General features: G+C 51.9%; 2 protein-coding genes across 2 annotated transcripts in view; one reads left to right on the top strand and one right to left on the bottom strand.

Annotated features, from left to right (window-relative positions):
• The window catches only part of CLTA (clathrin light chain A), a 21333-nt gene extending 11058 nt beyond the window's left edge, over positions 1-10275 (top strand). The window contains exons 4-7 of the mRNA XM_007946894.2: positions 3229-3340; positions 7957-8010; positions 9186-9221; positions 10104-10275. Of these exons, the coding sequence (XP_007945085.1) occupies positions 3229-3340; positions 7957-8010; positions 9186-9221; positions 10104-10275 (374 nt within the window). The remainder of the gene's footprint in view (positions 1-3228; positions 3341-7956; positions 8011-9185; positions 9222-10103) is intronic.
• Positions 10276-15333: 5058 nt separating this feature from the next.
• GNE (glucosamine (UDP-N-acetyl)-2-epimerase/N-acetylmannosamine kinase) overlaps positions 15334-24995 on the bottom strand; it is a 28136-nt gene continuing 18474 nt past the window's right edge. Inside the window, exons 5-11 of the mRNA XM_007946891.2 lie at positions 24797-24884; positions 23856-24066; positions 22031-22160; positions 21463-21684; positions 18516-18698; positions 16072-16188; positions 15334-15569 (exon numbers count right to left, since the gene is read on the bottom strand). Of these exons, the coding sequence (XP_007945082.1) occupies positions 15334-15569; positions 16072-16188; positions 18516-18698; positions 21463-21684; positions 22031-22160; positions 23856-24066; positions 24797-24884 (1187 nt within the window). The remainder of the gene's footprint in view (positions 15570-16071; positions 16189-18515; positions 18699-21462; positions 21685-22030; positions 22161-23855; positions 24067-24796; positions 24885-24995) is intronic.

The following is a 24995-nucleotide window of genomic DNA, read 5'->3' as shown; positions in this document are numbered from 1 at the left end:
CATGTAGATTGTTACTCAGTAAATCTGGGGTAGAAGTTAGAATTCTCAGCAGGGGGCTGAGCCAGAATGAACTGGTTTGAAGCCCTGCTCTCAACACTTGAAGCGGACTTGGAGGTTGTATTTGATTTTCATGTAAACAGCCGCATGCGGCTACTAGCTGCTGGACTGGGTGGTGCAGCTGTGGAAGGGCGGCAGCGGGATGGGGTGCTGGGCGCTGCAGGCTCGCTCCTTGCCTGTTCTTGGCGTGTGTCTTCTGGGCGGGCTCAGGGGAGATTCAGAGGGATTAGTAACTGCTGAAGGTCGGCCATTTACACCTCCCATCTTTTCTCTTTCCCAGTTTAGCAGTTTATTCTGTCTGTAAAGAGTGTATACTTTGGTGTCTGAAAACACTGCCTTTGCTTTTTCAATGGTCAAATTGGGCCCCTGAGGAGTATTCCACGATATTCTCTTGACTCAGGACGCCTTGAAGTAAATCAGACATTTAGCCCTCCCTCCTAATGTCATTGAATTACATTGGCCCATGAACTAAGTGTTTCTTCAGTTTCGCCTTTTCTTTTTGCAAGAGCTGGGAGAGAGCGTGAGAGCTCAAATTTAGAGGACTAGGGTGAAAGCCACGTCAGCCTTCTCACGAGCTGCCTTCTCTGAGGGTGGCCAGAGACGACCACTGGTGGTGTGCCCTGTTCCCTAAGGGGCTTCTTCTTCTGTCCCCTTCTCCCTCCTACCCCCAGAGAGGTTACATTGTGGCTTGAGTCTCCGTTCTGGGAGACTGCGCACTTACGCATTGGGAATTCTTACTGCCAGGGGCTCTTCTGGGACCTATGAATGCAAGAAGACAATGTAACCAGATTGCTGTCTGCAGTAGTACAGTCTGCAGGAGGCCATGGCTCTAACTTAATTCATGGAAGGCGACTCCATGCTGTTTTGGCCTCTTCAGATATAATTAAAAATCTTGAGTATTAGAATACTGTGAAAGAAGCCATTCCTCAGTCAGAAAGGAATTCTTCGAACTTAATTTCACCAAGATCTTTGCAAGGTCTGCTGGGAAGATGTTACAGTTTAAACTGGGTCTTTTCCAGGCCCTGTCCCTGTGGCACTGTCGCCCCCACACCACCTCGCCTGGCCTCAGAGCATCTGGTGTTCTGCTCACGTGCATGACACCATGGACCCACATCTCAGGAGTCTGCTGTGTCAGTGGAAGATCGGAGTGAAATGGGTCCTTTCTGAGTGATAGGGCTCCTTCTGAGAAGGCGGGTAGCAGGATAGACGCCTCTGTGTGTGTGTGTGTGTGTGTGAGAGAGAGAGAGAGAGCGCGCGCGCGCGTGCAAGCGAGCCTTCTGTAATCTGAAACTTGGGAGGGGTCTGGCTACTGTTAACCTGTTTCCAGTTGTGACACGTGGAGCCTTCTGCAGGTTGAAACTACGAGCCTTGACTTGCAGAGGCCCTCAAGGTGCCCAGGAGAGCTCAGTCTTCCCTGCGAGGGACGACTGGAACCAGCACTGCTGCTGCTGCTCCTTCTCCAGACATGTTGGTCACGGGCTGGCCTCCTGCACTGCGCTTCTGAATTCTGGCTGGTGACTGCTTCCAGCGCATCCTGTCAGATTCTAGGCGTGGTCTGTCTTTCCCTTCCTTCGGAGGCAGCTTCAGGAAGGAAGTAAAATGAGCTCCAGAGTCAGCCGGGGGTTTGAATTCTGCTCCGCCACTTCTCAGAACCTCGGGAAGGTGGCTGTGACTTCATCAGAACCTCGGGAAGGTGGCCATGACGTCATGAGGACCTCAGGAAGGTCACTGGGACTTCATCAGAACCTCGGGAAGGTCACTCTGACTGTATTAGAACCTTGGGAAAGTGGCCATGACTTCATCAGCACCTCGGGAAGGTCTGACTTTTCTGAGCTTCTGTTTTTCTCACTCCGGAAATGAGACTGGAGTTTACCTTCTTGGGATTACTGTAAAGATTAAATGAAACATCTGTAAAACACCTGCCAGAGAGGACAGCCCTAAGAACATGTGTAAAGTGAAGTACCAGGCTAACTTGACTGCTCAGCTGCTCTAAGGGCTGACCTGTACCTCTCTCTCCCCCACGCTGTACTGCTTATGTGTTCCCTCAGCTAACTGCCTCAGGGAAACCCATATTTCATCCGAAAAAAATCCTTCTCTTTGCCTGAAGCCTTCAGGATAAGGAGTGGGTCAAGAAATCAGTGTGGCATCGTCGGGAGGCAACTGCCGTCTTGCTGGCTGAGAACCAGCACGAGCTGGCTTGTCTGCCTGGTGTGTTCACCCTCGTTCCAGAGCCTCTGGTTTAACTGCTGGCCACCCCCGCCTTGCCGCCAGCCCCACCGTTCTCCCCCCGACGGTGTTTGTGCCCTGGCTCTGACACGGCCACACTGTGCAGTCTGGATAATGTTTTGGAGCCTCACCAGCTCTGACGGTCTCTGTCGCACCACCGTGGAAGCTCACGGCTGCATCGTAGAAGGGCCCCACCTGCGTCTGACAGCCGTCCACTGTCAGACCTGGGTGGAGAGTGTGTTGTGTGAGAAGAGTTAAACGGTGGCCGGAGGGGCTCTGATCCTGGCGGCATTATTGAAGAATCGCCCATAATTGCCTTTGCCCTAAAAGGCGTTTTTTCTTTCAGAGTCAGTAGGTATTTTCCTTCTTCTGCCAACATGCACCCATACAAAACATAACCAGTGGTGTGCTAGGGTGTTGTTGTAGACTGGCCTAAAACGTGACGTGAAGATGAAGAAATAGGGTCCCTGAGTGAGCTTCATTGATTGTACAAATGGAGAAAGAGATAAGATATTCTTGCCCCTTCCTTGCTGCTCGGTCCCCCCCTTCCTGCAACACACACACATGCCCACCATAATTTGTTTTTTTATCTCATAAGGGTTTAATTTGGTTTAATTTATAAGAGCTGTTATAACTCAACGTAGAAAGACAACCCAATCAAAAATGGGCCGAGAAGTTGAATAGCCATTTTCCCAAGGAAGCTACACAGATGGCAGTAAACACGAGGGAAGTCCTCGGTGTCCTTGGTCTTTGTTATTGTTCGGTGCAGCCCAGGGTACTTCCATTCAGTGACCTCTTAAGACAGTACAACTGCCCCATACGGTGGTTTTGTGTCTGACTTGATTGTGGTCTGGTGTCCCTCCCCACCCACCGTAAATTTAATGAAACTCGCTCAGGTTTGTACTTTGCCTCATTGGTGTTGCCTTCCTTTCCTTCCCTTCAAAGATGCCAATTCTCGAAAGCAGGAAGCAGAGTGGAAAGAAAAAGCAATCAAGGAGCTAGAAGAATGGTACGCCAGGCAGGACGAGCAGCTTCAGAAGACACGAGCCAGCAACAGGTCAGTGCAGGGTCCCTCCAGAGAGCGACGGGTCAGTGCGGGGTCCTACCAGAGAGCGACGGGTCAGTGCAGGGGTCCTACCAGAGAGCGACGGGTCGGCGCCCCGGGGTCCCACACAGCCTGCTGTCCGGGGTCAGGTCAAATGCACTTTCACTGGCCCACCAGTTCCAGCTGCGCTTTAGTGTGAGATGTCTGGGGAGGTTCCCCAGCGAGAGCTTGAGATAAGGGTTGGGACTCTCCCTTGGGCCTTCGAGCCTGGCCCAGCCGGTCTTTTGACCTTTCCACCTGGAGTGAGTTTAGCTCTGAACTAAGACTTAGGTTAGTGGGTGTCACTTGTGGAGAGAGGCCGCTAGGGGAGAACACTGCTCTGTAGGTTAAGTCCATGTGTAAAAATAAAACCCTGAAATGTAACGCTCTCCTGATACCCCAGGATCCCATTTCTTTCAAGATGATGGCTTGGCCACGTCGCATCACGTAACTACTGTGCTGCCCTCTGAAAGCTGCCTTGTGAGGGGTCCACGGGCTGGGAAATGTGCTTTGTAGTTAGGAGCAAGGATGTGCCAACACAGTAACTTCAGAATACACACTTCTCTGGCTGTATATCTGTGCCTGAGAAAATCCTGAGTTTACTTTAAATAACGTTGTTTCACTCCCCGTGAGGGGCAAGTAGTTGTGGGGAAAAAGAGTCAGTCATGTGTCGCTAGCACCAGCACCTGTGGCCTTTAATCCTCCCACTAGGTCCCTCGTGCAGGGAGCGTCAAGAAAGGAAAGATAGTGTTGCTTACCTCAGTGTAGACAGTTTACCCTCCTTTCCTCGCTGGCCTCAGAGCCCAGCTGTCACTCATAGTCCTGTTGCTTCGGTGGAAAGGCAGCCTGACTGAACTTGACCTGGGAATAGTTGTCACTAACATCAGAGCAGAGGGAAGCAGGGCTGGGCCATGTGCCCTTGTCTCTAGTAGAAGGGACTCTGCCCAGAAAGAGGGAGCTGATTGGCAGCCCCAGGTTCCATCGCGGGGCGGCTGTCACAGAACACTGTCCGATGGCAGCCCTTCCGCTGGGTTCCCCGTTGGTCACCCTCAGGCGCTGGGCCCAAACAGTCCTGGCCACTCCCTCCAGGGCGTGCACTCCCCAGGAGCGCCTGTCCCGTTCCGTCTGAAGTGGTTGTGCACGAGGACAGTGGAGGCGGCTGCCGTGGCTCAGCTGCACGAGGCCACTGTCGAGTCGCTTCCCTCAGAGAATCGCTGACGGGTCCTGGCTCCTTTACCCCGTGTTCACCCAACCTGAGTTTCCTCCAGCACAAGGTCTCGTCAGGAAAGAAAGATACGCGGGTGCTCTGAGCAGGCGCCACTCGATGCCCCGCGGCGTCACCTGAGTGAGCCACCTCGGCAGATGAAAGCTGCTCTGGGCTGCTTGGGGACCGGGCTGACCCTCCCTTTGCTGGGTTTGTTGTGCTCATATAACTTGGCATGAAGATTTCCAGACTTACAAGAACAATGATATTGGGAACAGGCTTCCCTTTGCAGAAACCTTTTCCAGCCGGCTTTGCTGAAGTGTATTTCCTCTGCAGAGAAAGGCCTGCCTGTGTACACAGTCACTGTCTTTGGAGGGAGTAATCACTCCTGTTCCTAAGAGCTCAGCCGCAAGGGAGATGAGTCCCTCAAGGCATTGATGGTGGCTTGGGCACCTTTCTTGGGAGGAGCCCTGTTGGTGCAGTGCTTAAGCACTCAGCTGCAAACTGAAAGGGCGATGGGATAAAGATGTGGCAACCTGCCCTTGCAAAGATTTACGGCCTGGGAAACCCTGTGGGCAGTCCTGCCCCTCCTGTAGGTCGCTGGTCTCTGAGTTGCAATCAACTCCTTGGCAATGAGGGTTAGTACCTTTTTTCACTTGTAGAACTTTGATTGGGTGAGTTGGTCCCATAGATGAACCTCTCAAGTTCAGTAGAGGAAGAGACTTGCCCACCACACCTTGAGAAGGAAGAGCTGAGATGAAAGCAGGTCCCTTGCCTGCAGAGACCTTGCAGCCTGGGGACGTCCCTGAGTCCATGAAGCTGGTGGCACACACACCATTGTCACCAGGGCAGAGGGGATGGCTTTCTCTTTTTATTCCGATAGTTCATCAGCAGGTAGGGATGGGAGTTGTTCAGAATCACTCTGGGGGGCTCTCCAGTGGTGGCCGCCCTCCCTGGAGGCCTTCTCTTGCTGACAGTTCTCCCCCATCTGTTTCGACTCTAACGTGGTTTGGAGTCGAAGGAGAAGGGCCATTTCTGTATACAGTGTGACTCATGATTATTACTACTCATCTGCAGGTAAATAGTGGACATTTTTAGAGAAGAAAATCAGGGTGCCCACTTTCAGCAAGTGCCATTCTTCCCAGATGACTCCTTCAACAGCTGGTTGTTGGAGGGACCAGAAATAAAGGCAGAAAAGCAGAGAAGTTGGAAAGAGAAGACTTAGGTGTAGAAAGGGCCTGGTTTTGTGGGTGTCTTTGGCTGCCTGCCATCCTGAGGCCTCAGTCAACTCACAGAGTGTCAGACACATGTCTGCGCCCAGGCCTGCCTGGGTGGTGAGCACATTGCAGTCAGCAGGCAGACCGGCCTGGCCTCTGCAGGGTCTGTTGTCGGTTGGGTCTGGTGTCAGTTTACATCTCCTTCCCTCCTTTCATCCCTTTGGGCCCTAAATGTCACTACACGAGCCATGAATTATTAAGTGACAACCTGTGGGAACGAATCCCTTTTCTTGGGATTGGGAGTCGGCTGTCACAGGCTCAGCCCCAGAACCTGTTTCTTCTCGAACCATGTGGCTGTTTCCCCTGTTAACAGGAACCAGCTCTGCTTGGGCCCTTGAGAGCTCATAATAGTTCGTGGGACACTTGATTCTCAGGGATGCTGAGCAGTTCTTTCCACACCCACTGTGGGTTATTCACGGAAGGCTGGGCGTTGGCTTCAGGCCTCCTGTGCTTGCCGTGTGGTTAGGACCGAAGGCACTCCTCCTCCTTGCCCTCCTTCCCCCGCCCTCCCCCAGGCTTCCCTGTGCCCCTTCCTGCCCTGGCTGAAGATTGCCGCTTCGGGCCCATCTGTCTGCTGGTGGGAAGAAAGCTGGTGGGGGGCTTGTCCATCTGATGTGGATAATTCTCTCTGTTCCGGGCCCGTAACCTTGGCAGATTCTGCTCGTCACTGACGAGCTCTGTAGTCTTGGGGCTGGCTGCCGAGGAGTGGGAGCCTGACAGCCACGTTTCTGCCGTCTTACTGAAGCCTTGACTGGAGTCATTCAACCTCCATTCTCTGCCACAAGGAGCAGGCTCCAGTGGAAATCAGTGAGGTTCAGCCTTGTGTGTGACCTGAAAAGACCGGGCTTCCGAGGCGTTCTGCCCTTCACTCCCACTCACTGCCCACAGACAAGTCTGTGGCTTCCTGCCGAGTCACTTGAGTCCAGGCTGCTCTCGGTGCTTCATGTTCCCACCCAACCCTCCTCTGTGTAAAACCAGTAGGAAAGAAGGAGGGGTGTGTGAGCTTAAAAAGAAACTCCGAGAGTTACTAAAGGTGCCTGCAGAGAAACTGCACTTAGAGTGAGGAACAGGCCTGCAGATTCTGAAGGAAATGGCCCTTCCACTCCCTGGCCCAGACCGACCTGCAAAGACAGGGGCAGACCCTTGAGGGAGGCTCTGCCCAGCCACAGTAGACAGACAGACAGACGGGCCGGGCCCACGGCTTTCACCTGGGGCAGCAGGGGTCCAGCTAGCCTAACCCCGCAGCGTCGGTTCCTCCACCCGGGAAGGATGCCCTTTCCTCCTCGTCCTGGAGAGGCCTGTCGACCCCCTTCCTGATCTGAGGGAGAGTTGAGGGGTGATGGGCTGGCCTCTGGGCTGTGCCTTGTCCAAGCCGGTCAGGGTGGCCTGCAAATACCCAGAAGCTGCTCCAGCTGCTTTGTTCTCTGAGGGACCGATGTGTTGCCAGGATGTTGAAGGGTGTTCCTGCCCAGCCAGTGACGGGAAGTGTAGTTAGATGATCAGAGAGTGCACGGGGGCGTCGTGTTGACGGCATTCCCACCCAGTGGTCTTTCCCGAGGCCAGCAGGACGGTGGTGTGAACATGCTACTTGGGCAAGAGCCCTCATGTACGGGAGACAGGGCTGGGCCTGGAGCCAGGCAGCCCTGGTGGTGAGCCTTGGTGCTCCTGCTGGGTGGCTGACTCAGTTACCTCCTTTGTAAGTGCAGGTGATGACGCTCAATGTCGTAGGGTCGTTAGGGTTGAGGACATTCTCCATGATGTACGTGAAACAGCTTAGCCCGTAACTGGGTGCTTAATAAACGCTATTGTCGCTGGGGTGAAACGGCCAGAGGGTGGAAGGGGCAGCAACGTTCTGCAGAATGCTGAGCAGGGTCAGAGCCCTGAGCCTGGCTGCTATGGGTCTCTGGGGCTGGAGGCCTGGACCTGGTGCCGGTCTCCATGGCTGGAGGCCCAGGCCTGGTGCGGGTCCCTGGGCCTGGAAGTCTCGCTGGGCTACGAAGGGGCCTTGGGAGCCATTCCCCTGCTGTGGGTCTTAGCTGTCTCTGCTTCTCAATGCTCTCTCTTTTCTCCCGCCTGCCTGCCTGCCTTCCGGACCGCTCGCTGTCTAGGGTGGCAGATGACGCATTCTACAAACAACCCTTCGCTGACGTGATTGGTTATGTGTATGTTGCCAAACTAATTCCTTTCGTTCTAAGTCTTCCTATTTTTTTGTTTAGAGTTAATGCTCCTTTTATGTCACAAGTTGCTTTGCTTTTTAAACGATTTCACACTGGTCTGTGGGGCTCCTGAGAGTTATTAGCTGGGAGATGGTCAAGTGATGGGCACAGGTCTTGCTGCACCCTTGACGACCTGTTTCATAGTCAGGGTTTGGGAGGGAAGACTGATGCCTCCCTTTAAGGGGAGTCCTTCAGACCTGGTCTGGGAAGGGCTCGGGGCTTGGGGGGGTTCTTCTTCCTTTTGGCCTCTGCTGGCCCCAGTGCCTGGTGCCTCCCTGCCCCTAGACAGGAAACAGACATCTTCCTGGGAGGTGGTGACAATCCTGGAGTCAGGAGCAGGGACTGGTGGCACTTGCATTTCCAAAGGCAGCTTTGGGGACAGCCTTTTCTGTACTTAGCTCCTTCTCCACTGGGGCCAAGGAGTCCTGAGTAGAGAGAGGCAGCCCTCCTGGCCACCTGTAATTGGTCTCTGGGCTTAATTGTGGGAAATGGTTGGTTGGTGGCCAGCTTCCAGTCCCTGTCCCCGATGCAAACACAAAGGGCCCTTAAGTGTTGAGGTCAGGGGGTCAGAGCTGACAGACACCGGCCATTTCTGCTCCTTGCTCCCTTCCCTCCCAAGAAAACTGCATATTCACGATCTGAAATCAAACTTTTTTTTTTTTAAGGATTTCTGATTTCAAAGCAGTACTGCTAAAAACTTGGAAACAGTCCTCAGTGTTTTTCCTTAGAGAACAGGGCCGGCCTCTGTGAGGTCCATGGGGCCGAGGGAGGAGAGCCTGTGGGGAGGGTGGGCAGTACACTGAGGTCTGGGCAGCTCCCTGGGGATGGTCGTCCCGTTAGGAGACAGCTGGGTGTGGGCGGGGAGCCTCGTGAAATGCTGGACGTACAGGTGGTGGTTGACAGATGTGTGCACGTGCTCTCTGGAGCAGAAACGGAGACTGGAAAGGCCAGGTCTGGGTTTGCTGGGCAGCAGGGTAGCCCCGCAAAGCCAGCTGCACGTCCCCGAGCGCAGCCGGCGTGGCCAGGGCATGTCTAGCTGACGGACCATCTGCATCGGGTTCATTCTCATTTCCTGTATCTGACCTAAAGTCTCTCTCCTTGTTTCTTCTCTTCACCTTAAGCACAAACATAAACCATCCTTGCTACAGCCTAGAACAGTTAAGTACACCTTTCTCGCTGCCCCTCACTGTGTGTGCCATGAAGTCGCCGTGTCGTAGCGCTCTGGCTTCAGCGGTGTGTGCCACGGCCATCCCTGTGAGAGTGCCCCTCCCTCCCCAGACCAGTCATCTCCATCGCTTGTGCTCTGCCCGTGATGCTTGTCGGAGTAGATGAGTCTAGTGTGTCTCCCCGCCTCTCGCCACCACCAGTCCGTCCCCATCTGCGGGGCTGGCACTGATGTCAGAGCGTGTTGGAGCGGCATCTGGCCAAAAGCAGCAGCCTCGGTTCCTGCCTGCGTGTGGCGGGAGTGGCCCAGGACACCTGGCTGTGCCAGAGAGTGCTAACGAGCCCTCGTCAGAATGGCTGTCGCTCTGTTGCCTGCTAGCATGGGGGCTGTCTCGGACTCCTTTTGATCCGCCCTGTTTCTCTCCAGCCTTAGAACTGAAGCCACAGCCTGGTTTGCACTGACCCCTGGGTTCTTCAGCAGTCCCTTAAGTTTACCCAAACCTCAGGACAGCCCAGTAGAGACCACCGTCCAGGTTCCTGACTAGCCTGCTACTTGTTCTTGTTAACTAAAGCCGGGCATAGCTGGCCAAGAACTTGCTTTTTGTTTTTTTTAATCACTCTTTATGGGCAGAGAGAATGAGCCCTGAACCAAACACCTGTATTCCAACATTTTACACAGCAGGCCGGGCACAGTTGTGCTTAGGAGAGCTGGCCGTGTGTCCAGCCCAAGTCTTACTTGGGCCAGAGGCTGTTACTCTTTGCAAAACCAGAGTGCCACTAAGTCAGGCGTGAAGAGGCAGGCATGTTTGTAACCAGGTGGCCAGGTAGCTCACACAGGTCCACATTAAACCAACAGGCTGTGTTGTTGCTTCCAGGGCAGCAGAAGAGGCCTTTGTAAACGACATTGACGAGTCCTCCCCAGGCACTGAGTGGGAACGGGTGGTCCGGCTGTGTGACTTTAACCCCAAGTCCAGCAAGCAGACCAGAGACGTCTCCCGCATGCGCTCGGTCCTCCTCTCCCTCAAGCAGGCCCCCCTGGTGCACTGAAGAGCCGCCCAGTGGAAACACTACATCTGCAATATCTTGATCCCACTCGGTGACCCCTTCAGAGTCATTGGATTAATTATGTTGAGTTCTTTTGGACCAAACCTTTTGTCTTTAGAGTTGATCATTGTTCGTGATTGCATGTTTCCTTCAACGGGGTTCTCCCTGCACTCGGAGGGGGAGAGGAAGGCAGGGGACCTCCCGGCAGTCGTCTCACCTGTGCTTTTCTGCATTATTCTGAATAAATTTCTGTTCAAACAATAAACACAGAGTTGCTTTATTGACCTCAGGGTGTTGGCACTTTGGAGTGAGGTCTGAAAGGAAGAACTTTGTCGGTTCTGGAGCCAAGGTGCATGGCCTTTGGGCTCCCACCCTGAACTGAAACTGCCCCATCTTCTGTTTCCCTTGGTAGGATTCTGTGGATATTTCATCAGAAAAGGTGGTGCCTCTCAATACGTAGCTGTGAATACCCTAGTCCCCTGCTGTGGGTCCTTTTCTTCTGGAGGGGCATGGGTCCTAGGTTTCAGCAGGGGGCTCTCTGGGACATGCAGACTTGAAGACCTTTATTCCTTTGCATTCAGCTGGTAGACCTGAGTCAGGAGGGCACTGGTGTGTGGCCAGCCCCATTACGCTGGATTCCCTTAGCGTGTGTGGGGTCTGCGCCATCCCTAGCGCTTGGTTAATATTTCTTTTGTGAAATCCTACATCTAGACGTATGCTGTCTGATACAGTAGCCACTGGCACGTGACTTGCTTCAGTGTGATATTAAAAATACATTTCCAGCCCTAGTCACATTACATATGGGCAATCCTACTTCCGTAGTGATACTGCCTCGGAAACCCAAGGAGGGGTCGCTATGAGTCAGGGCTGACTCGACGGCACATAACAACAACAACATAGCCACAGGTGGTCAGCTGACATCCAGAGTGGATCACACAGGTCAGACGTTTCCGTCATCACAGGATGTTCTGTTGGAGTGTACCGACCTACACACCAGATGCCATTCGGTCTCAATGCATTATCTACCCACAGAACCCGGCATGGTACCCGACACATCCTAGGTGATAATTTAAGCATTTAATATCTTATTTGAGTGATCTACTTATGTATGTGCTGTTGAGTTGATTTCGACTCATGTTGTTGTTAGGTGCCATTGAGTCAACTTGGACTCATCGTGACCTTACGTATGACAACGAAACTGCCCAGGCCTGCACCATCCTCACAATCCTCCCGATACGTGAGCCCATCGTGTCAGTCCATCTTGTTGAGGGTCTTCCCTTTTTTGCTCACCCTCCACTTTACCAAGTACGATACTCTTCTCCAGGGGAATGGTCTCTACTGACAATATGACTGAAGTAGGTGAGACAGTCTGGCCATTCTCACTTCCAAGGAGCATTCTGGCTGCACTTCTTCCGTGACAGATTTGTTCTTTTGCCAGTTTCAGTATTCTTTGCCAATACCACAATTCAAAAGCATCAACTCTTCTTTAGTCTTCCTTATTCATTGTCCAGCTCTCAAGTGCATACGAGGTGTTTGAAAACACCATGGCTTGGGTTAGGCACACCTTCATCTTCAACGAGACATCTTTTCTCTTCAGCACTTTGAAAAGGTCTTTTGCAGATTTTCCCAGAGCAGTACAGTGTCTGATTTCCTGACTGCTGCTTCCATGGGTGTGGATGCTGTAGCTTAGCAACCCTACAGGCAGCGAAGAACTGCTCCATAGGGTTTCCTAGGTTGAAATCTACGGGAGCAGGTCACCAGGCCTTTGATCCCAAAGAGCAACTGGTAGGTTTGAACCACCGATCTTTTGGTTAGCAGTCAAGTGCTTAACAATTGTGCCACCAGGGCTTCTTGATCTGCTCATAGTCACCTGATAGTATTTCCAGGTTGGGGACTGATGTCAGCTCCTGTAATACCACTCTCAGGTCGAGTTACTCTTGCTATTGCCAGGAAGGAAAGGCCACCATCTCCTCTGTGCCGGTCTCGTTTAGTCGGGGGGGGGAGCCCTCTGTTACCTTCCTCCTCCTCCTCGGTTGAACATTTCTTCGTCTGGCCCACATCTTCTGCCTCTTTGCCCATTCTTCCCCTTTACCCACCCAGTGCAGTCAAACATGCTGCTGTTCCCGGGACATTTGTTTCTCTGGAGCCTCGCCAACGTTATTCTCATTTCCTACCAGATACATGTCAAATACCGTTTCAAGAACTAGCTCCAAGGCCACTTTGACAATGCCTTTCCTTACTCCCCTCAGTCCCTGAACTCCCATGACCCTGTGGATCCTGGTATAGTCTTGTGGTGCCTGGATCCGTCTTACCTCCGACATCAGATGGGCTTCTGAGGATGGACAGGGCAGTTTGAAAATGTGAACGAAGTCATTGACATTCCCCAGAGGAGGTGACTGGACAGCGTGAGGAAAGCGATGCTGTGTGACTTGGGAGGCGAGGTCGTAAAACGCAGTGCTGCTCACGGCTGGTCTGCCAGACCACTTGCTGGTAGCACTGGGCCGCCGTATGAAAGGCTCTTCCACTCTCAAGCCACCAAGCTGTGAAGAAGCCCACGCTGGCCTGTGTGGAGACCACCTGGAGGGGCCCAGAAGCCACATGCAGACAGAGGCCTGCCAGTCCCTCGCATTCTAGCCTCCCGCTGAGCGGGCTCCAGACGTCGACTGCAGACGCACGAGACACCCCGAGCCACAACTGCCAGAGGCACCTTCCGGAACTCCTGACCCGCAGAATTGCCACTAAGCATCTGAGTTGTGAGACAGTTTGTCATGTAATAGTCGTAACTTCAGCTTGTCTCCCACAGGCGTATCATCCACGAGACACGCAGAGGGCAATGGCCCAGGGACTGTGTGGTGGCGCGACGCTGGGTCTCCAACCCTTCTTGGGGCCACTTTGCTGTGTGTGTCCAATTTTAAGTGTTACGTAACAATGCTTTCCATGTATCAGTCAAAGACAGTTTTTGGTTAAGAAACTGATGCTACTCAAGTGTCTTCAAGAAGCCCTGTGACCTCCACGAGGTCAGCTGCATGCCCTAGAAACCCCTGGGAAGGGAAGTGCTTTGAGAGAGTGAGTTAACGTAAGAGCAGAACACCACCCAACAGTACTAGGATTCCCACAAAGAAATTTATTTTTTTCTTTAGAATTTAGCTCAGATCATTCACATACTTATATTCAAATAAATTAAGATTTTAACTTAATGTGATTATTTAACCATGTGTAAAAATTTACATCCAAATACATTAGCTTCCCATGAATTTAATAAAAACTAAGATTTGGCATTTGATTCAGGATGGACACCGGTGTGAAACGCAGCAGCGGTGCCACTGTCTGGCCTACAGAGCGGCTGTTGGTCACAGCAAGGAGTCACGGGCCCTTCACGGCAGCCCCGCTCTTCCGTGCCAGACGCTGAGGGCTGAGGACGGCCTTCCTGCAGGAGTCCCCGTGGAATGTTTCAGGAGTAACCAGGGCCTGGAGGTGGTTTCTAAGGGCTGGTAGCGTTCTACAATCTGCCATCCTGTTTTTCATACTGACCCACCAGGAGGGAAGTCCGCTCAGCTGGGCTCTCAAGTCTTTCCGTTTCTTTTACACGTTAACAGTGAGGATGCTGCAGAGACCCTCAGGTTTTTAAGATAACAGTGGACGCACACACACGGCCTTTCAGATCATCTACAAGCACCCACGAGGCCCTGTCACGTTTCTAGACCAAATAGTATGGCTGGCAAAATTTGCATGAATTCACAATTGCGGAAGAAGACAAGGATACATCAGGTTATCTGCAAGTCAGCTTTTGGTGGTCTGCAGTACATGAGGGTGTGTTTGCATTCTGAACCTCACTCAGAAAATGTGAGCTTGGGTGACTGAGCAGAGAAAGCAGATGGGCCTGGGGTCAAGAAGCCCTGTCCCTAATCCTCACTAGCCACACAGCTCAAGGCACATCACTGAAACTTAGTGGGCCTTCGTGTTTGTCTCTAAAGTGAGAGTTGGAATATCCACCTGCCGGTTGTGAGAACCGAGGGTGCTGTATAGGAAGCACCTAGCCCAGAGCCCAGCACACAGTAAACGGTGGCGAGTCACACTCCTTCCAGGCTGCCACCACCAAGAGCCTCCTGGCCTTGGTTTTTGTATTTTGACACCAACGAAAGCACGGAAGCTTGGTTAGTCCAAATCCAGAGTCACTGAGGTGGACGCTGATGTCACATGCATGCACCACGCACACGCACACGCACCGTCCACATTCACGGAGGTAGATGCTGATGTTTCCTCTCTCCCCCCCCCCCCCCCTCTCTCTCCCCACACACACACACATTCACACACACATACACCTCCCGCCGTAACAGGCGGTCACGGCTCATCTCCCACATACTATGGAAAGAAAGCTACTGGAGGGAGAGCCATCTGTAGCAAAGATCCTTTGGGACAGTTAATCCCTTCAGAGTCTGGGCCTAAGGTAACAAGGTCACCCAGGCCATGATAATTCAGACCCCTGGTCTACTGTCTACACATTCTGCTGCAGTAGCAGCAGGTACCATCTGGGCCGGCAGACATGTCCGAAGCTTCCACAGGCATGCATACGTATGCCCAAGCTTAGCGTACTTTACCCTTGAGAACAGCTCACTAAAGCTGTGGTTTAAAAAATTAAATTTCACGATAAGAGTTCCTTCTGTGCCCTGACTAGATCTCTGTGCGTGACCTGGGTTTGGAGTTAGAGAGGAGGAATTACTGATTCAGACTCTCGTGTCTCACTTCCACTGTGAGGAAGGCCTGCGGGGCCAAGAGGGATGTCCAGGAAGCGTCTGCGCAGCACCTCTTTCTGGCCGAGAACTGTAACTGATACTTACGGGGTTTGCACTGAAATGACTTCTGTTAGGAAACAGAGCGGCATCTACCAAACAGAGGCTGGAGGGTGACTTTGGAAGAGGGGACAAAAATTAAAATGCCCACTTCTCTGCCAGAGTCACCTGCTTTTAGGAAAAAAAAAAAAAAAATTGCTCATCATCAAGATAAGAGCTTGACTTCACTCCGTAGCTCTGGAGGCATGGTCCGTGTCCACCGCAGGGAGGCCTAGTAGATCCTGCGAGTCGTGTAGTCCAGGACCATGCTGGCAGCACCAAGCAAGGCAGGGTCCACCAAGTCCGAAACCACCACGTCCACGTCCTGAACTGAGGGCAGGGCTTGCTGGCGGATGACATCTTTGACGGTGTGGATGTAGTGAGTGGCCAGGACTCCAGAGAGGATCACGAGGGAGGGGTTCATGGTGTGCAGGATGTTCACCACCCCCAGACCCAGAGCCGTTCCAGCTACAGGAAAACAGAAAAGCAGCTTAGGGGAGAGGCCAGGTCAAAACCACCGAACACAAGGTGGGAGCGAGCCAGCAGCTAGGTTGGTCCCAGCGTCCACCCAGGGTAGGCAACAGCAAGCAGGACTGAATCTCAGTATGTGCGAATAAGCATGCTACACTGTGGAGTGCAAGAAGCAGCGTGTAAAATACACCACACGGACTCAACTATGTAGGAAAAAAACATGGCTCGAAGGACCAGAGGGTAACGTCACTAGTGAACATCCTCGAGCAAACAGTAAGACTCTGTTACCACCCTCTTAACATCTCTTGAATGGACAAATGTTACCTTCACGGTGGTGGGAAATGAAAACCCTGTTCAGAAGGCAGTGCTGGCAAACGCCACGGATGCATGCGCCTCTCTGCCCCGTGACCGGGATCCCGCTGAGCAAGCCGGGAGAGCACCGCCAGCCTGCCGGCTGAGGCCGCCGCTGTGCCAGAGCTGTGCTGAGCTCCGCGCTCACCGGTTCGTAAGATGCTCTGGGCCTTGGCGTTGCCGAGTTTTGCAGCCTGGATGAGATGGAGTGCACCCACAGCTTCGTCTTTGGGCACCGACATCCCTTCCACCAGCAGCAGGTCTTCTGTTCCAGGAGGGGGAGAAGGCGCCGTTAGTGAGCTGCGGGCAGCGCCTGGCAGGCTTCTGCTCCCTGCCGACGGGCCACTCGGCACTCCCCAACTCAAGTCCCCTCTCTGACCACAGCCTCATCCCACTCTGGCCCTGCGTTCACTCCCAGGATGGCAAACACTCCTTGAAGGACTCTTCCGCCCCTCCCCTCCTCCCACTTAGCAGACTCCAGCGCGCTGACCTCCTCCCCTACCCACCCGGTGCCGAGCTGCTGCTCCTGCGAGTGCCTCGCATCCTGTACAGCGTGGCTCAGCAGCTGAGGACGGCCCACACAGACCTGGGTTCAGTCCCCAGCTCCGCCACTACTCACTGCATGACCCTGCCCGTGTCACTGAACTCTGCATTGCCCATTCCTGTCAGTTGGGGTCACAGTGCCCCTGCAGGATTAGTGTAAAGATTAAAGGAGATTGAAGCGGTAAAGCACGTGGTGAAATGCTCGGTAAACCATTAGCTGTAGTCCTGGTCTTTCTGTCACCCTTCCTCTGCCAGTCACCAACCCAGGTCAATCCACCTTCCTAACCTGCGGTTACACGTGGGCTCTGGTGGGAGAAAAGCCCCATCACACAGACTGCTACCTAGACACCAACTGGAGGTCTCTTATCTTCCCTGGGCCCTGGCCAGTTCAGTTCTGCCAGTCTCTCTCATTGCTCTTCTAAACCTTCCCCACCTCCGTGGACCTAAACCTCCCCTCAACCAACACCAGCACCAAAAGCTTCCTTGTGATCTCTCAGGAGTCCCCGTGCTTTCCTGACCTGTCCTTGCTGCCTGTACCTGTTGTCTCCCTGCCCCGCTCCCTCTCTTGCACAGGATAAGCCCGTCTGCCTGAACCATGGAGCTCCGGTCTTCCCACCTATTCAGGGACCGTATGCTGTACACCTGTCTCCTGCAGTCTGAGCCTTTATGCCCACGCCCGCGGTGGAGAGGGAAGCCCTTCTGTGTACTAGGGCGCATGGGCAGCTCTGCTCCCGCGGACCGACAGAACTGCGGGGAGACTTGAATTCACCCCCAGGGGGCCAAAAACCTTACTCTTCGTCTGTATAAAACACTGACACACATTCATAAATGGCATCTCTGTGGTATCAACATTTTACAGAGGGGCGATTAGGGAAGACAGACTGCTTAGGGGTGGTAATGAAGACCAGGGCCACCAATCCTGTGTAAGGGCCTCAGAGCTGGGCTGTGGCCCCGTCCAGTGAGCTCGGACTTTCTCTCAATGGCAGCACTTGATACGACGGAGGACCCCTCTTAGGGTCCTCTTCTGGCCTGTGCGCCATCCTCCTTTTCTGATCTTCCTCACCTCTTCCTCTAGGCCCCTCAGGTGCCGATGTTCCTCAGAAGCTCACCCTCTTGGTCCTCTGACCCGTGCCCTGCATCTCAGTCACAGGTTGAACTCACACCTAGATGCCGACAATCCCCAACTGCCCGTCTCCAGGCCCGTCCTCTCCTGAGCGACAGCCCTGTATCTAGCCGCCTCCTAGGCATTTCCCCCCGGATGTCCCACAGGCATCCCGGCCATCATCTTCCACTACACCTGTTCCTCTCTTACATTCCCAAATCCACCATGTCCAACCGGAAAGTCACTTTCGAACTGGCCCACTCAAAGCCACCCAGAAGTTACAGTTTAGTGCAGGACCACCATCCAGGTCTGGCACGTCTCTCCTCAGTTTCCAGCGACTCCTCCCTCACCTGCTGCCCCTGGACTGCCTCTCGCGGCACTGCACTCTGCCTTGCCCTGAACGCCCCCACACTACTGAAGAGCCCTGAGTACCCACACCTGTCTGGTTGAGTCTACTTCTCCTCTGACTCCGCCCCCAGGACAGGACCTCAACACCCCCGTGTTTGTAGGGAGAGGGGAGGGAGGAACCACAGGTGTCCCTGCATGCACTACATTCGGTCACCACACTGGTCACACTTTATTAGTATGACATTAACTGACTCTCTCGTGGTAAACCAGAAACCATGCTGACTTTCATAACATGTCTATTAATGGCTTTAATTCAGATAGCTCTCAGGGTTCAAAAATTAACACACATCCACCCATTTATTGCTTCTTTCAAATGTGTACTAAGTACCTACCCTGTGTAAGAGGCCAAGAAAACAAAGATGAAGAAATCATCCCCACTGTGTTAGAGGTCAAGACCCCTGTCCACCTCCACCCCTGGAAGGAGGAGTATTATACAGGTCAAGTTCAAGGGCACTGTGGAGAGCCAGTGTAGAGCCCAGCTCTTCCTTCAGGAAGTCAGAGCTCTTTCTGGGATTTAACTGCTGAGGAAACAAGCTAACCATCGTGCAGCTGCTTCGCCTCCCTCTGCAAAGCCATCCCCGAGGCGTAGGCCTCAATGCACCCGTGGCTCCCACATGAGCAGTCGGGCCCGTCCAGAGACACAACGAGGTGGCCAAGCTCGGCAGCGCAGAAGGAGCTTCCGTGGATCAGTTCATGCTGATGGATGATGCCACCGCCGATTCCTACAGGAGAGAGAAGACGGCTGAGACGGCTCCTCACCTGGGATGGACATGCTGCTCTCGGGCGTGAGATTCTGCAACGCCCATCCTGCTCAACAGTGACGCTTCCTAAGTCAACTACCTTCAGCTGAGGAACTGAGCGGAAACTCTCCAGCAGCTCCCTGTGCCCTGTGTCGCACTGGCCTGGGGCACGGATTCCAGCCGCGTCTATGCAGGCAGTTCCGTGCAACTGGGACTCAGCCTGGCTGAGCAGCTCCCGCCTCTGGCCCACACTGCCCGTCCACTCTGCTTTCTGCACCAAGGCTTCTCCAAAGGCCCGAGGCAACCCTCAATCAAGGAGGGACAGGAACCAGTGGCTACAGGTGAACAGTCCTGGATGCGTTCTGAAGGCTTCACGGGAGGGTCCACAGCTGCCAGCCCCCACACTGCCCCTGCAAGTCCCTTCTCTAATGGTCCCTGAACGGCTTCCATCCTGTTGTGTTTCACTCTCCTCCTTCCCTCACTCCTGCTTCTCAGGACTGTCTCCAAGATAGAGTGCCCGTCTCCAGATCTTTGTCTTGGGCTCTGTGTTTGGGGAAATGACCGTCTTCGGTTACAGTGGTGCTCTGGAGGTACTGAACAGAAGTTACTAAGAACATTCTCGCCCCAGCAAGCCCTGCTTTTTAAATTGTTCTCGTCGTGTCTATTCATTAATTTCCATCCCTCTAATGTGCAGCTGACTAATTGCTCTAAGCTAGGACGTGGTGGTGCATTAAATGGTGTGTTAAAGCATTCTGCTGCCAACCAAAAGGTTGGTGGTTCAAACCCACCAGCCTCTCCAGGGGAGAAAGATGAGGCAGTCTGCTTCCATAAAAATTACCACTGGAATCAAGTTGATTGATGGCAGTGGGTTGTTCTGAGTTTTTGTTTTGTTTTTTTTTGGATTCAAGACTGAAAGTGGAGGTGTATGAGCTTAAAACAGAAGCATGAAGTAGAATTTACGAGCACACAAGTTTGGATGTTAGACATGTCTGGGATCAAAGTCTGGTTCAACCAGTCTCTAGCTGCATCTGCTTCCTTGTTTGGAGGTTTGGAGGTTAGTGAAAGCTTTTCTAGAGGAGCCAGTGACCACTCAAGTCTATGCAGAGGAGGTGCTATGGTGTGCTGCTGATTCCGACTCACAGCGACCCTACTGGACAGACCAGAACTGCCCCGTAGACTCTCCTCGGCTGTACTGTTTGCAGGGGCAGGTCGCCAGGCCTTTTCTCCCCACGGAGTGGCAGAGCGGCTGGGAGGTTTGAACTGCTAATCTTTGGGTTACAGCCGAGCACTTCACCATTGTACCACCAGGGCTACTTCTGTTGCATTTAAAAAGCAAACGGGGAGGTCAGAGAAAATGGTGGAGTGGAGCATTACAAAAGTCTGTTGCTTCACGAACAACAAATAAACGCAAAATCCATCAGAATCAGTGTTTTCAAAAGTGAACAGCAGCCAAAAGCTTATCACAAGAAAAAACCCTTCGACAAGAGCACTCTGTGGCTCCCAGGGTACTGGCACAAGGCCAGGCCTGGAGCACAGGCCTCGATACATCCGTGGCCCGCCCTCAATACACCAACAGCAAATCGCAGGCCATGGGAGCAGAACGGACCTCCTTCACTAAAGAACTGTGGTTGGCTGGGGCACCTGTCGGCTGGTTCCCTGGAGGACTGGCCCCCACGGGTTGCGTTTATCCCACCTCTCTGGATGCTCAGCACTGAGGAGAGTACCCAGGGGGCACAGGGACACAGACACACTTTACACCAGTGTTCACTGTAGCACTATTCGCAGTAGTGAAAAGGTGGAAACAATGCACATATCCATCAGCAGATAAACAGATACACCAAAGGTGACCTATACATACAGTAGACTGTTAATCAGCCATAAAGAGAGAAGAATTTCTGATCCATGCCAGAACACGGATGAACCCTAACGTTGGCCTCACTGGACAAAGACTTTAAATCGAGGATTCTAAATATGCTCAAAGAGCCAGAGGAGCCCAGTGAACTTAGGGTGAAAGGAAAGAACTAAAGAACAAAAGGACCAGAGGAAACCATGAGAACAGCAGTGGGCTGAGGGAACCTTGTTCTCTATTTGACACACAAATCGACAGTATCAGTGAAGAGGGGGTGAGTACAAAAAGGAAGCAAAGAGAAATTCTGGGGTTGAAATTTATAGTAACTATATAAACAGGAATCAGTGTCCTTTCCCACTGGAGGGACTCACTACTAGATCTGAGCAAACAGAGAAAAACAATGTGCAAGCTTCAGAGAGGTCCTCTGAGAGTAGCTCGTCTCAGGACCAGAAAGAAGGAATAAAGAAATCTGCACAGAGCCTAGGAGACCTATGGGACGCCATCAAGCATAGCAGCGTTAGTGGTGCTGGGGATGCAAGAAGGAAGAAGTGGAATTAACTGCTTAACAGATAGCGGGTTTGCTTTTGGTGAATGAAAATATCCTGAAATGCTGATGATGGCTGTACAACATTGTGAAGATACTAAAAAGCAGTGAACTGTACATTTTAAAATGGTCCCAAAGCCATGGGAGAGGTCAGTGGCAGAGCTGAACTTGGGATTCATGCTTCAGTTCACCTTTCTTCACAGCCTGGACTCCTTACCAGTCTGGACATCTCCCTCAGAGACAGATACACGTCAGTGTTTTTCCAGCAGCAAATCCTAAGCCGCTACAGGAAGGCCCAACTTACCCCAATCCCCACCCTTGCTCCTGAAGTGGCCTCCTCCAGCTCCCCGTACCTGTGCCTGTGACGAGTGTCACGAAGTTCTCCAGCCCCTTTCCTTGGCCAAACTTCCTTTCGGCCAGGGCTGCACAGTTGCCATCATTGTCCACCCACACGGGGAGATGCAGCGTGTCCGACAGGGGGGTCCTGAGGTCCACGGAGTTCCACTCTTGGATCAGCTTTGTTGAGTGGAGCACAACTCCTTCCCGAGGGTTTACACGGCCTCCAGTGGAAATACCTAAGGCCACCACAAATCCAAGGACAGTAACTGTGGTTAGCAATTGCAAGATATGTGCTGACTCTTGGCTCAGAACACAGATCAATTCACTCAAAATCTCCTACGGCGAAGACCCCCCAAGGGCTGCAGGGACTATGAGGCAGTTCTGATGGAAGGCTTACAGCACTAGTGCTGACCCTCTCGACGCCTGGTGCTGTTGCAGGCAGTCCCCACACTGGGCCCACACACAGGACCTGGAGCCGTGTGTACACAGGGCCAATGCTGGCGTGATGTTCAGTCTTGCATCAGCACTTAGTACACTTTGTGTGGAGATGGGCGCGCTTGCACCTAGGATTCACAATCTCACCTACTCCCAGAATCCTGCAGTTCAGCTTGACAGCTTCTGCCGCTGCTTCCACACACATCTGCAGGATTAAGTGAATCCTCTCTTCATAGGTTTTGGGATTGAACTGCGTGTACTTCTTAACTATTTCACCCTAAAAGAGGAAAAAGGAGCATCCCGTGACCTTTTCTATGGCAAGTCAGACACTGCTGAAGACCGAGGGGCCTGCCCCAGAGCGAGGCAGCATCTGGCGCGAGTAGCCCCCCGGGAAGCCACCCTGGCATCTGGCTACTGAGGCGATGAAAACCCCCATAGCCAACCAGACAGGTCCCTGTCTTAAGCTCATCTGCATCTAGTTTGGTCAAAGGTCAAAGGTCTTATCTCACTCCTTCCGGTCAGGCTAACAGATGTTTCTTTGCTTCAATGCCTAGGTAAATAAACAGAAACCCTCAGTAGTTGATCCCATCATTGAAGCAGGAATGGCACCAACACCCTGTTTACTCAGCCATTTTCCACGCTGGCTGCACAGGTTCCATTCTGTTGAAATGACTGTGCTCTGTGGGATGTTTTAGTATCTGGCTGGGACATCCATTACCTGCAGGAGTGCCACTAACTGCTGCTGGCCGTCGGAATCACCTGGGCTGTGGACCAACAGTGGCACCCGCCTCCACCCCCAGAGGTGCAGAATGAATCATCACGTGAGAGCCACGCTCCTGCATCTCCCTTTAAAGCTTCCAGGTAACATCAGTGTGCAGTCAGGGCCAACAAACGCTTCTTAGGAGAAAGTTCAAATCTGTGCCTTCGATTTTGTATGTTACTGCTATTTACATATTCATCCTACCATGTAGCCACTCTATTTTGTCACTCCACAAGCCTGTCGGCCTGATCTAGTGTCTGTTATTTTTTTTTGTTGTTTTGTACTGTTTTACCGTTTTTACATAGGATCACTTTTTGTTGTCTGTTTATTCCCATCGTAACTTCTAGTATTGTTACATAGCATTACAGAAAGTACCTTCTTTTCTTCTTGAGTTTAGTAAGAACGCCTCTAGAATTTCACATGACAAGGGATGCTGGCTACTGAGACAGAACATAGCACGTTTATATTAAGAAAATCTTCTAGTGGTACTTCGTAAAGAGCATTTACAAGGGAGACCTAGCTTCTGTTAAGAAAGTCTTGTTTTGTCTTGTTTTTTCCTATTTCACCCAGTGATACTATATTACCAGATACTCATTATTCCTCTCGGACTCCTGAAACTTTATTCATTAACAGTATTTTAAACAAAGCCTTTTCTGTTAGGCTTTTCTCCCTGGTTAAGTCACGAGATCATTTTAATGTGGACAATCTGGAATTTTATGAAGCCCTCTCAACCTCTGTCAGCACTGTGGTGATGGTCTGGTTAACAGATTTAAGGTGTACTGGATTCAGTAAGGAACGGAATTACAAAAATGCAAAATGGAGAACTATACACCTGATCATGTCCCGGGGGACACGCAATTCCCTTCCCCATCAGCAGACACCCTCCCCTGGGCAGTTACGGCACCCAGCACACACCACGCCCCAGCCATTACCGTACAGAACTACAGGCCTCCTGAGTGGCAAACGCCCTCCCTGGGGCCTAAGGGGCCTCTGCATTGTCAACATGGGTCAGCCACCTTGGATTCTCCAACATTTCTTTGGAATTTTCATGGTTAGTAAAATGGTGAGATGAACATGAGAATGGCTCCAGAAGTCGTCCCTGGGCCAATGATTACAAGCACTTGTACGTGTTTCTAGTCCTACTTGCCAGCGACGCTTTTAAACTCAGTTACACACACGGATTGAACATTCAGAGCTGAGGGGTTATTTTACCTTCATGCTGACTATTGCAACTCGGAGGTTTGTCCCACCCAGATCAACAGCCAAGGCACTGAGAGTCTCGAGAATATGGTCGATATCTTGAGAGATGTTCTCCTTCACAGGAGGAAAGCAGAATTTCTTCTGAAGTGGTTCTTGGAGATCAATAGATTTGAGAAATTTCAAAATCCTGGGAACAGCATTCCCATCGCCATAGATCTTTGAACTGACAGATGCAAACAGTTCAATTAAATGCATCTACCATACTTGTCAAATAACACTAGAAACCTGCTAGTAATGAAATCTGAAACTTCAGATAAAAAATAAGTCATGCTTCCTCAATTTAAAATAACATCTGGACTCCTCAGCAACATAGTAACAAAGCACCCACATACTAGACACAATGGCCAATTTCACTAGTGACTGAATTATACCCATTTCCAGCATGAGATACCAGTTAACAGAATACCTCTGTCATCAAAGAAACATTATCTTTGTTAAAGCCAATTTAAGAATGTAACAGTTCTCAACAGTGTTTATTTTTTTTACATTTCTGGGAAAACAAAATGGCATTCAGAAATTACATTCAAATACAGGATAAATCTCACTGACGTGCAGTAGAGAGTAGGGCAGTTTGAATGAATTAAAATGCTGAGCTAGATTATTTTTAAAGAAAATCAGTGATATTACTAATACTTACAGCAATTCAAATTAGGCTAAAGTATTTCCTAGCAAAAGTGCTGTATTAATGAGCCGAGAAAAGGAAAAAGCCATCCTACACTGGAACCCTGGCAGAGCTAACAGGGACCGGTCAGCAAGCCTTGTCTACCAGCAGTGACGTGTCCTCGGCAGGTAGAGGGGGAGCTGCAGTGGGCTGGTTAAACAGTGACCAAACTTTCAAACTGCCTGAGGCACCTGCCCTTGAAAATCACCCCCGGAAGGGGTTCCATACTCACCAAGGGTACTGTTTACCAAACTGCAGGTGCAGGGCTTGTAGTATTTTGTCTTGGGTGTCAGCGTCCCGGACATGAAGAACATTCTCCCCTAGGTCAGTTCAGCGCCACATCATGAGGATTGCAAGTGGAGACAGCCAAAGAATGCAAAAATTAGCAGTGTGTTGTGCCCATAATTCTTCCTGAAGCTACAGGACTTCGC

The sequence above is a fragment of the Orycteropus afer genome, unplaced genomic scaffold (genome assembly GCF_000298275.1).
Source record: "Orycteropus afer afer isolate SDZICR_OR568_19922 unplaced genomic scaffold, OryAfe1.0 scaffold00174, whole genome shotgun sequence".
Taxonomy (NCBI): domain Eukaryota; kingdom Metazoa; phylum Chordata; class Mammalia; order Tubulidentata; family Orycteropodidae; genus Orycteropus; species Orycteropus afer.
Note: the sequence above shows the minus strand (reverse complement) of the source record. Positions and strands in the feature narration are given on the sequence as shown.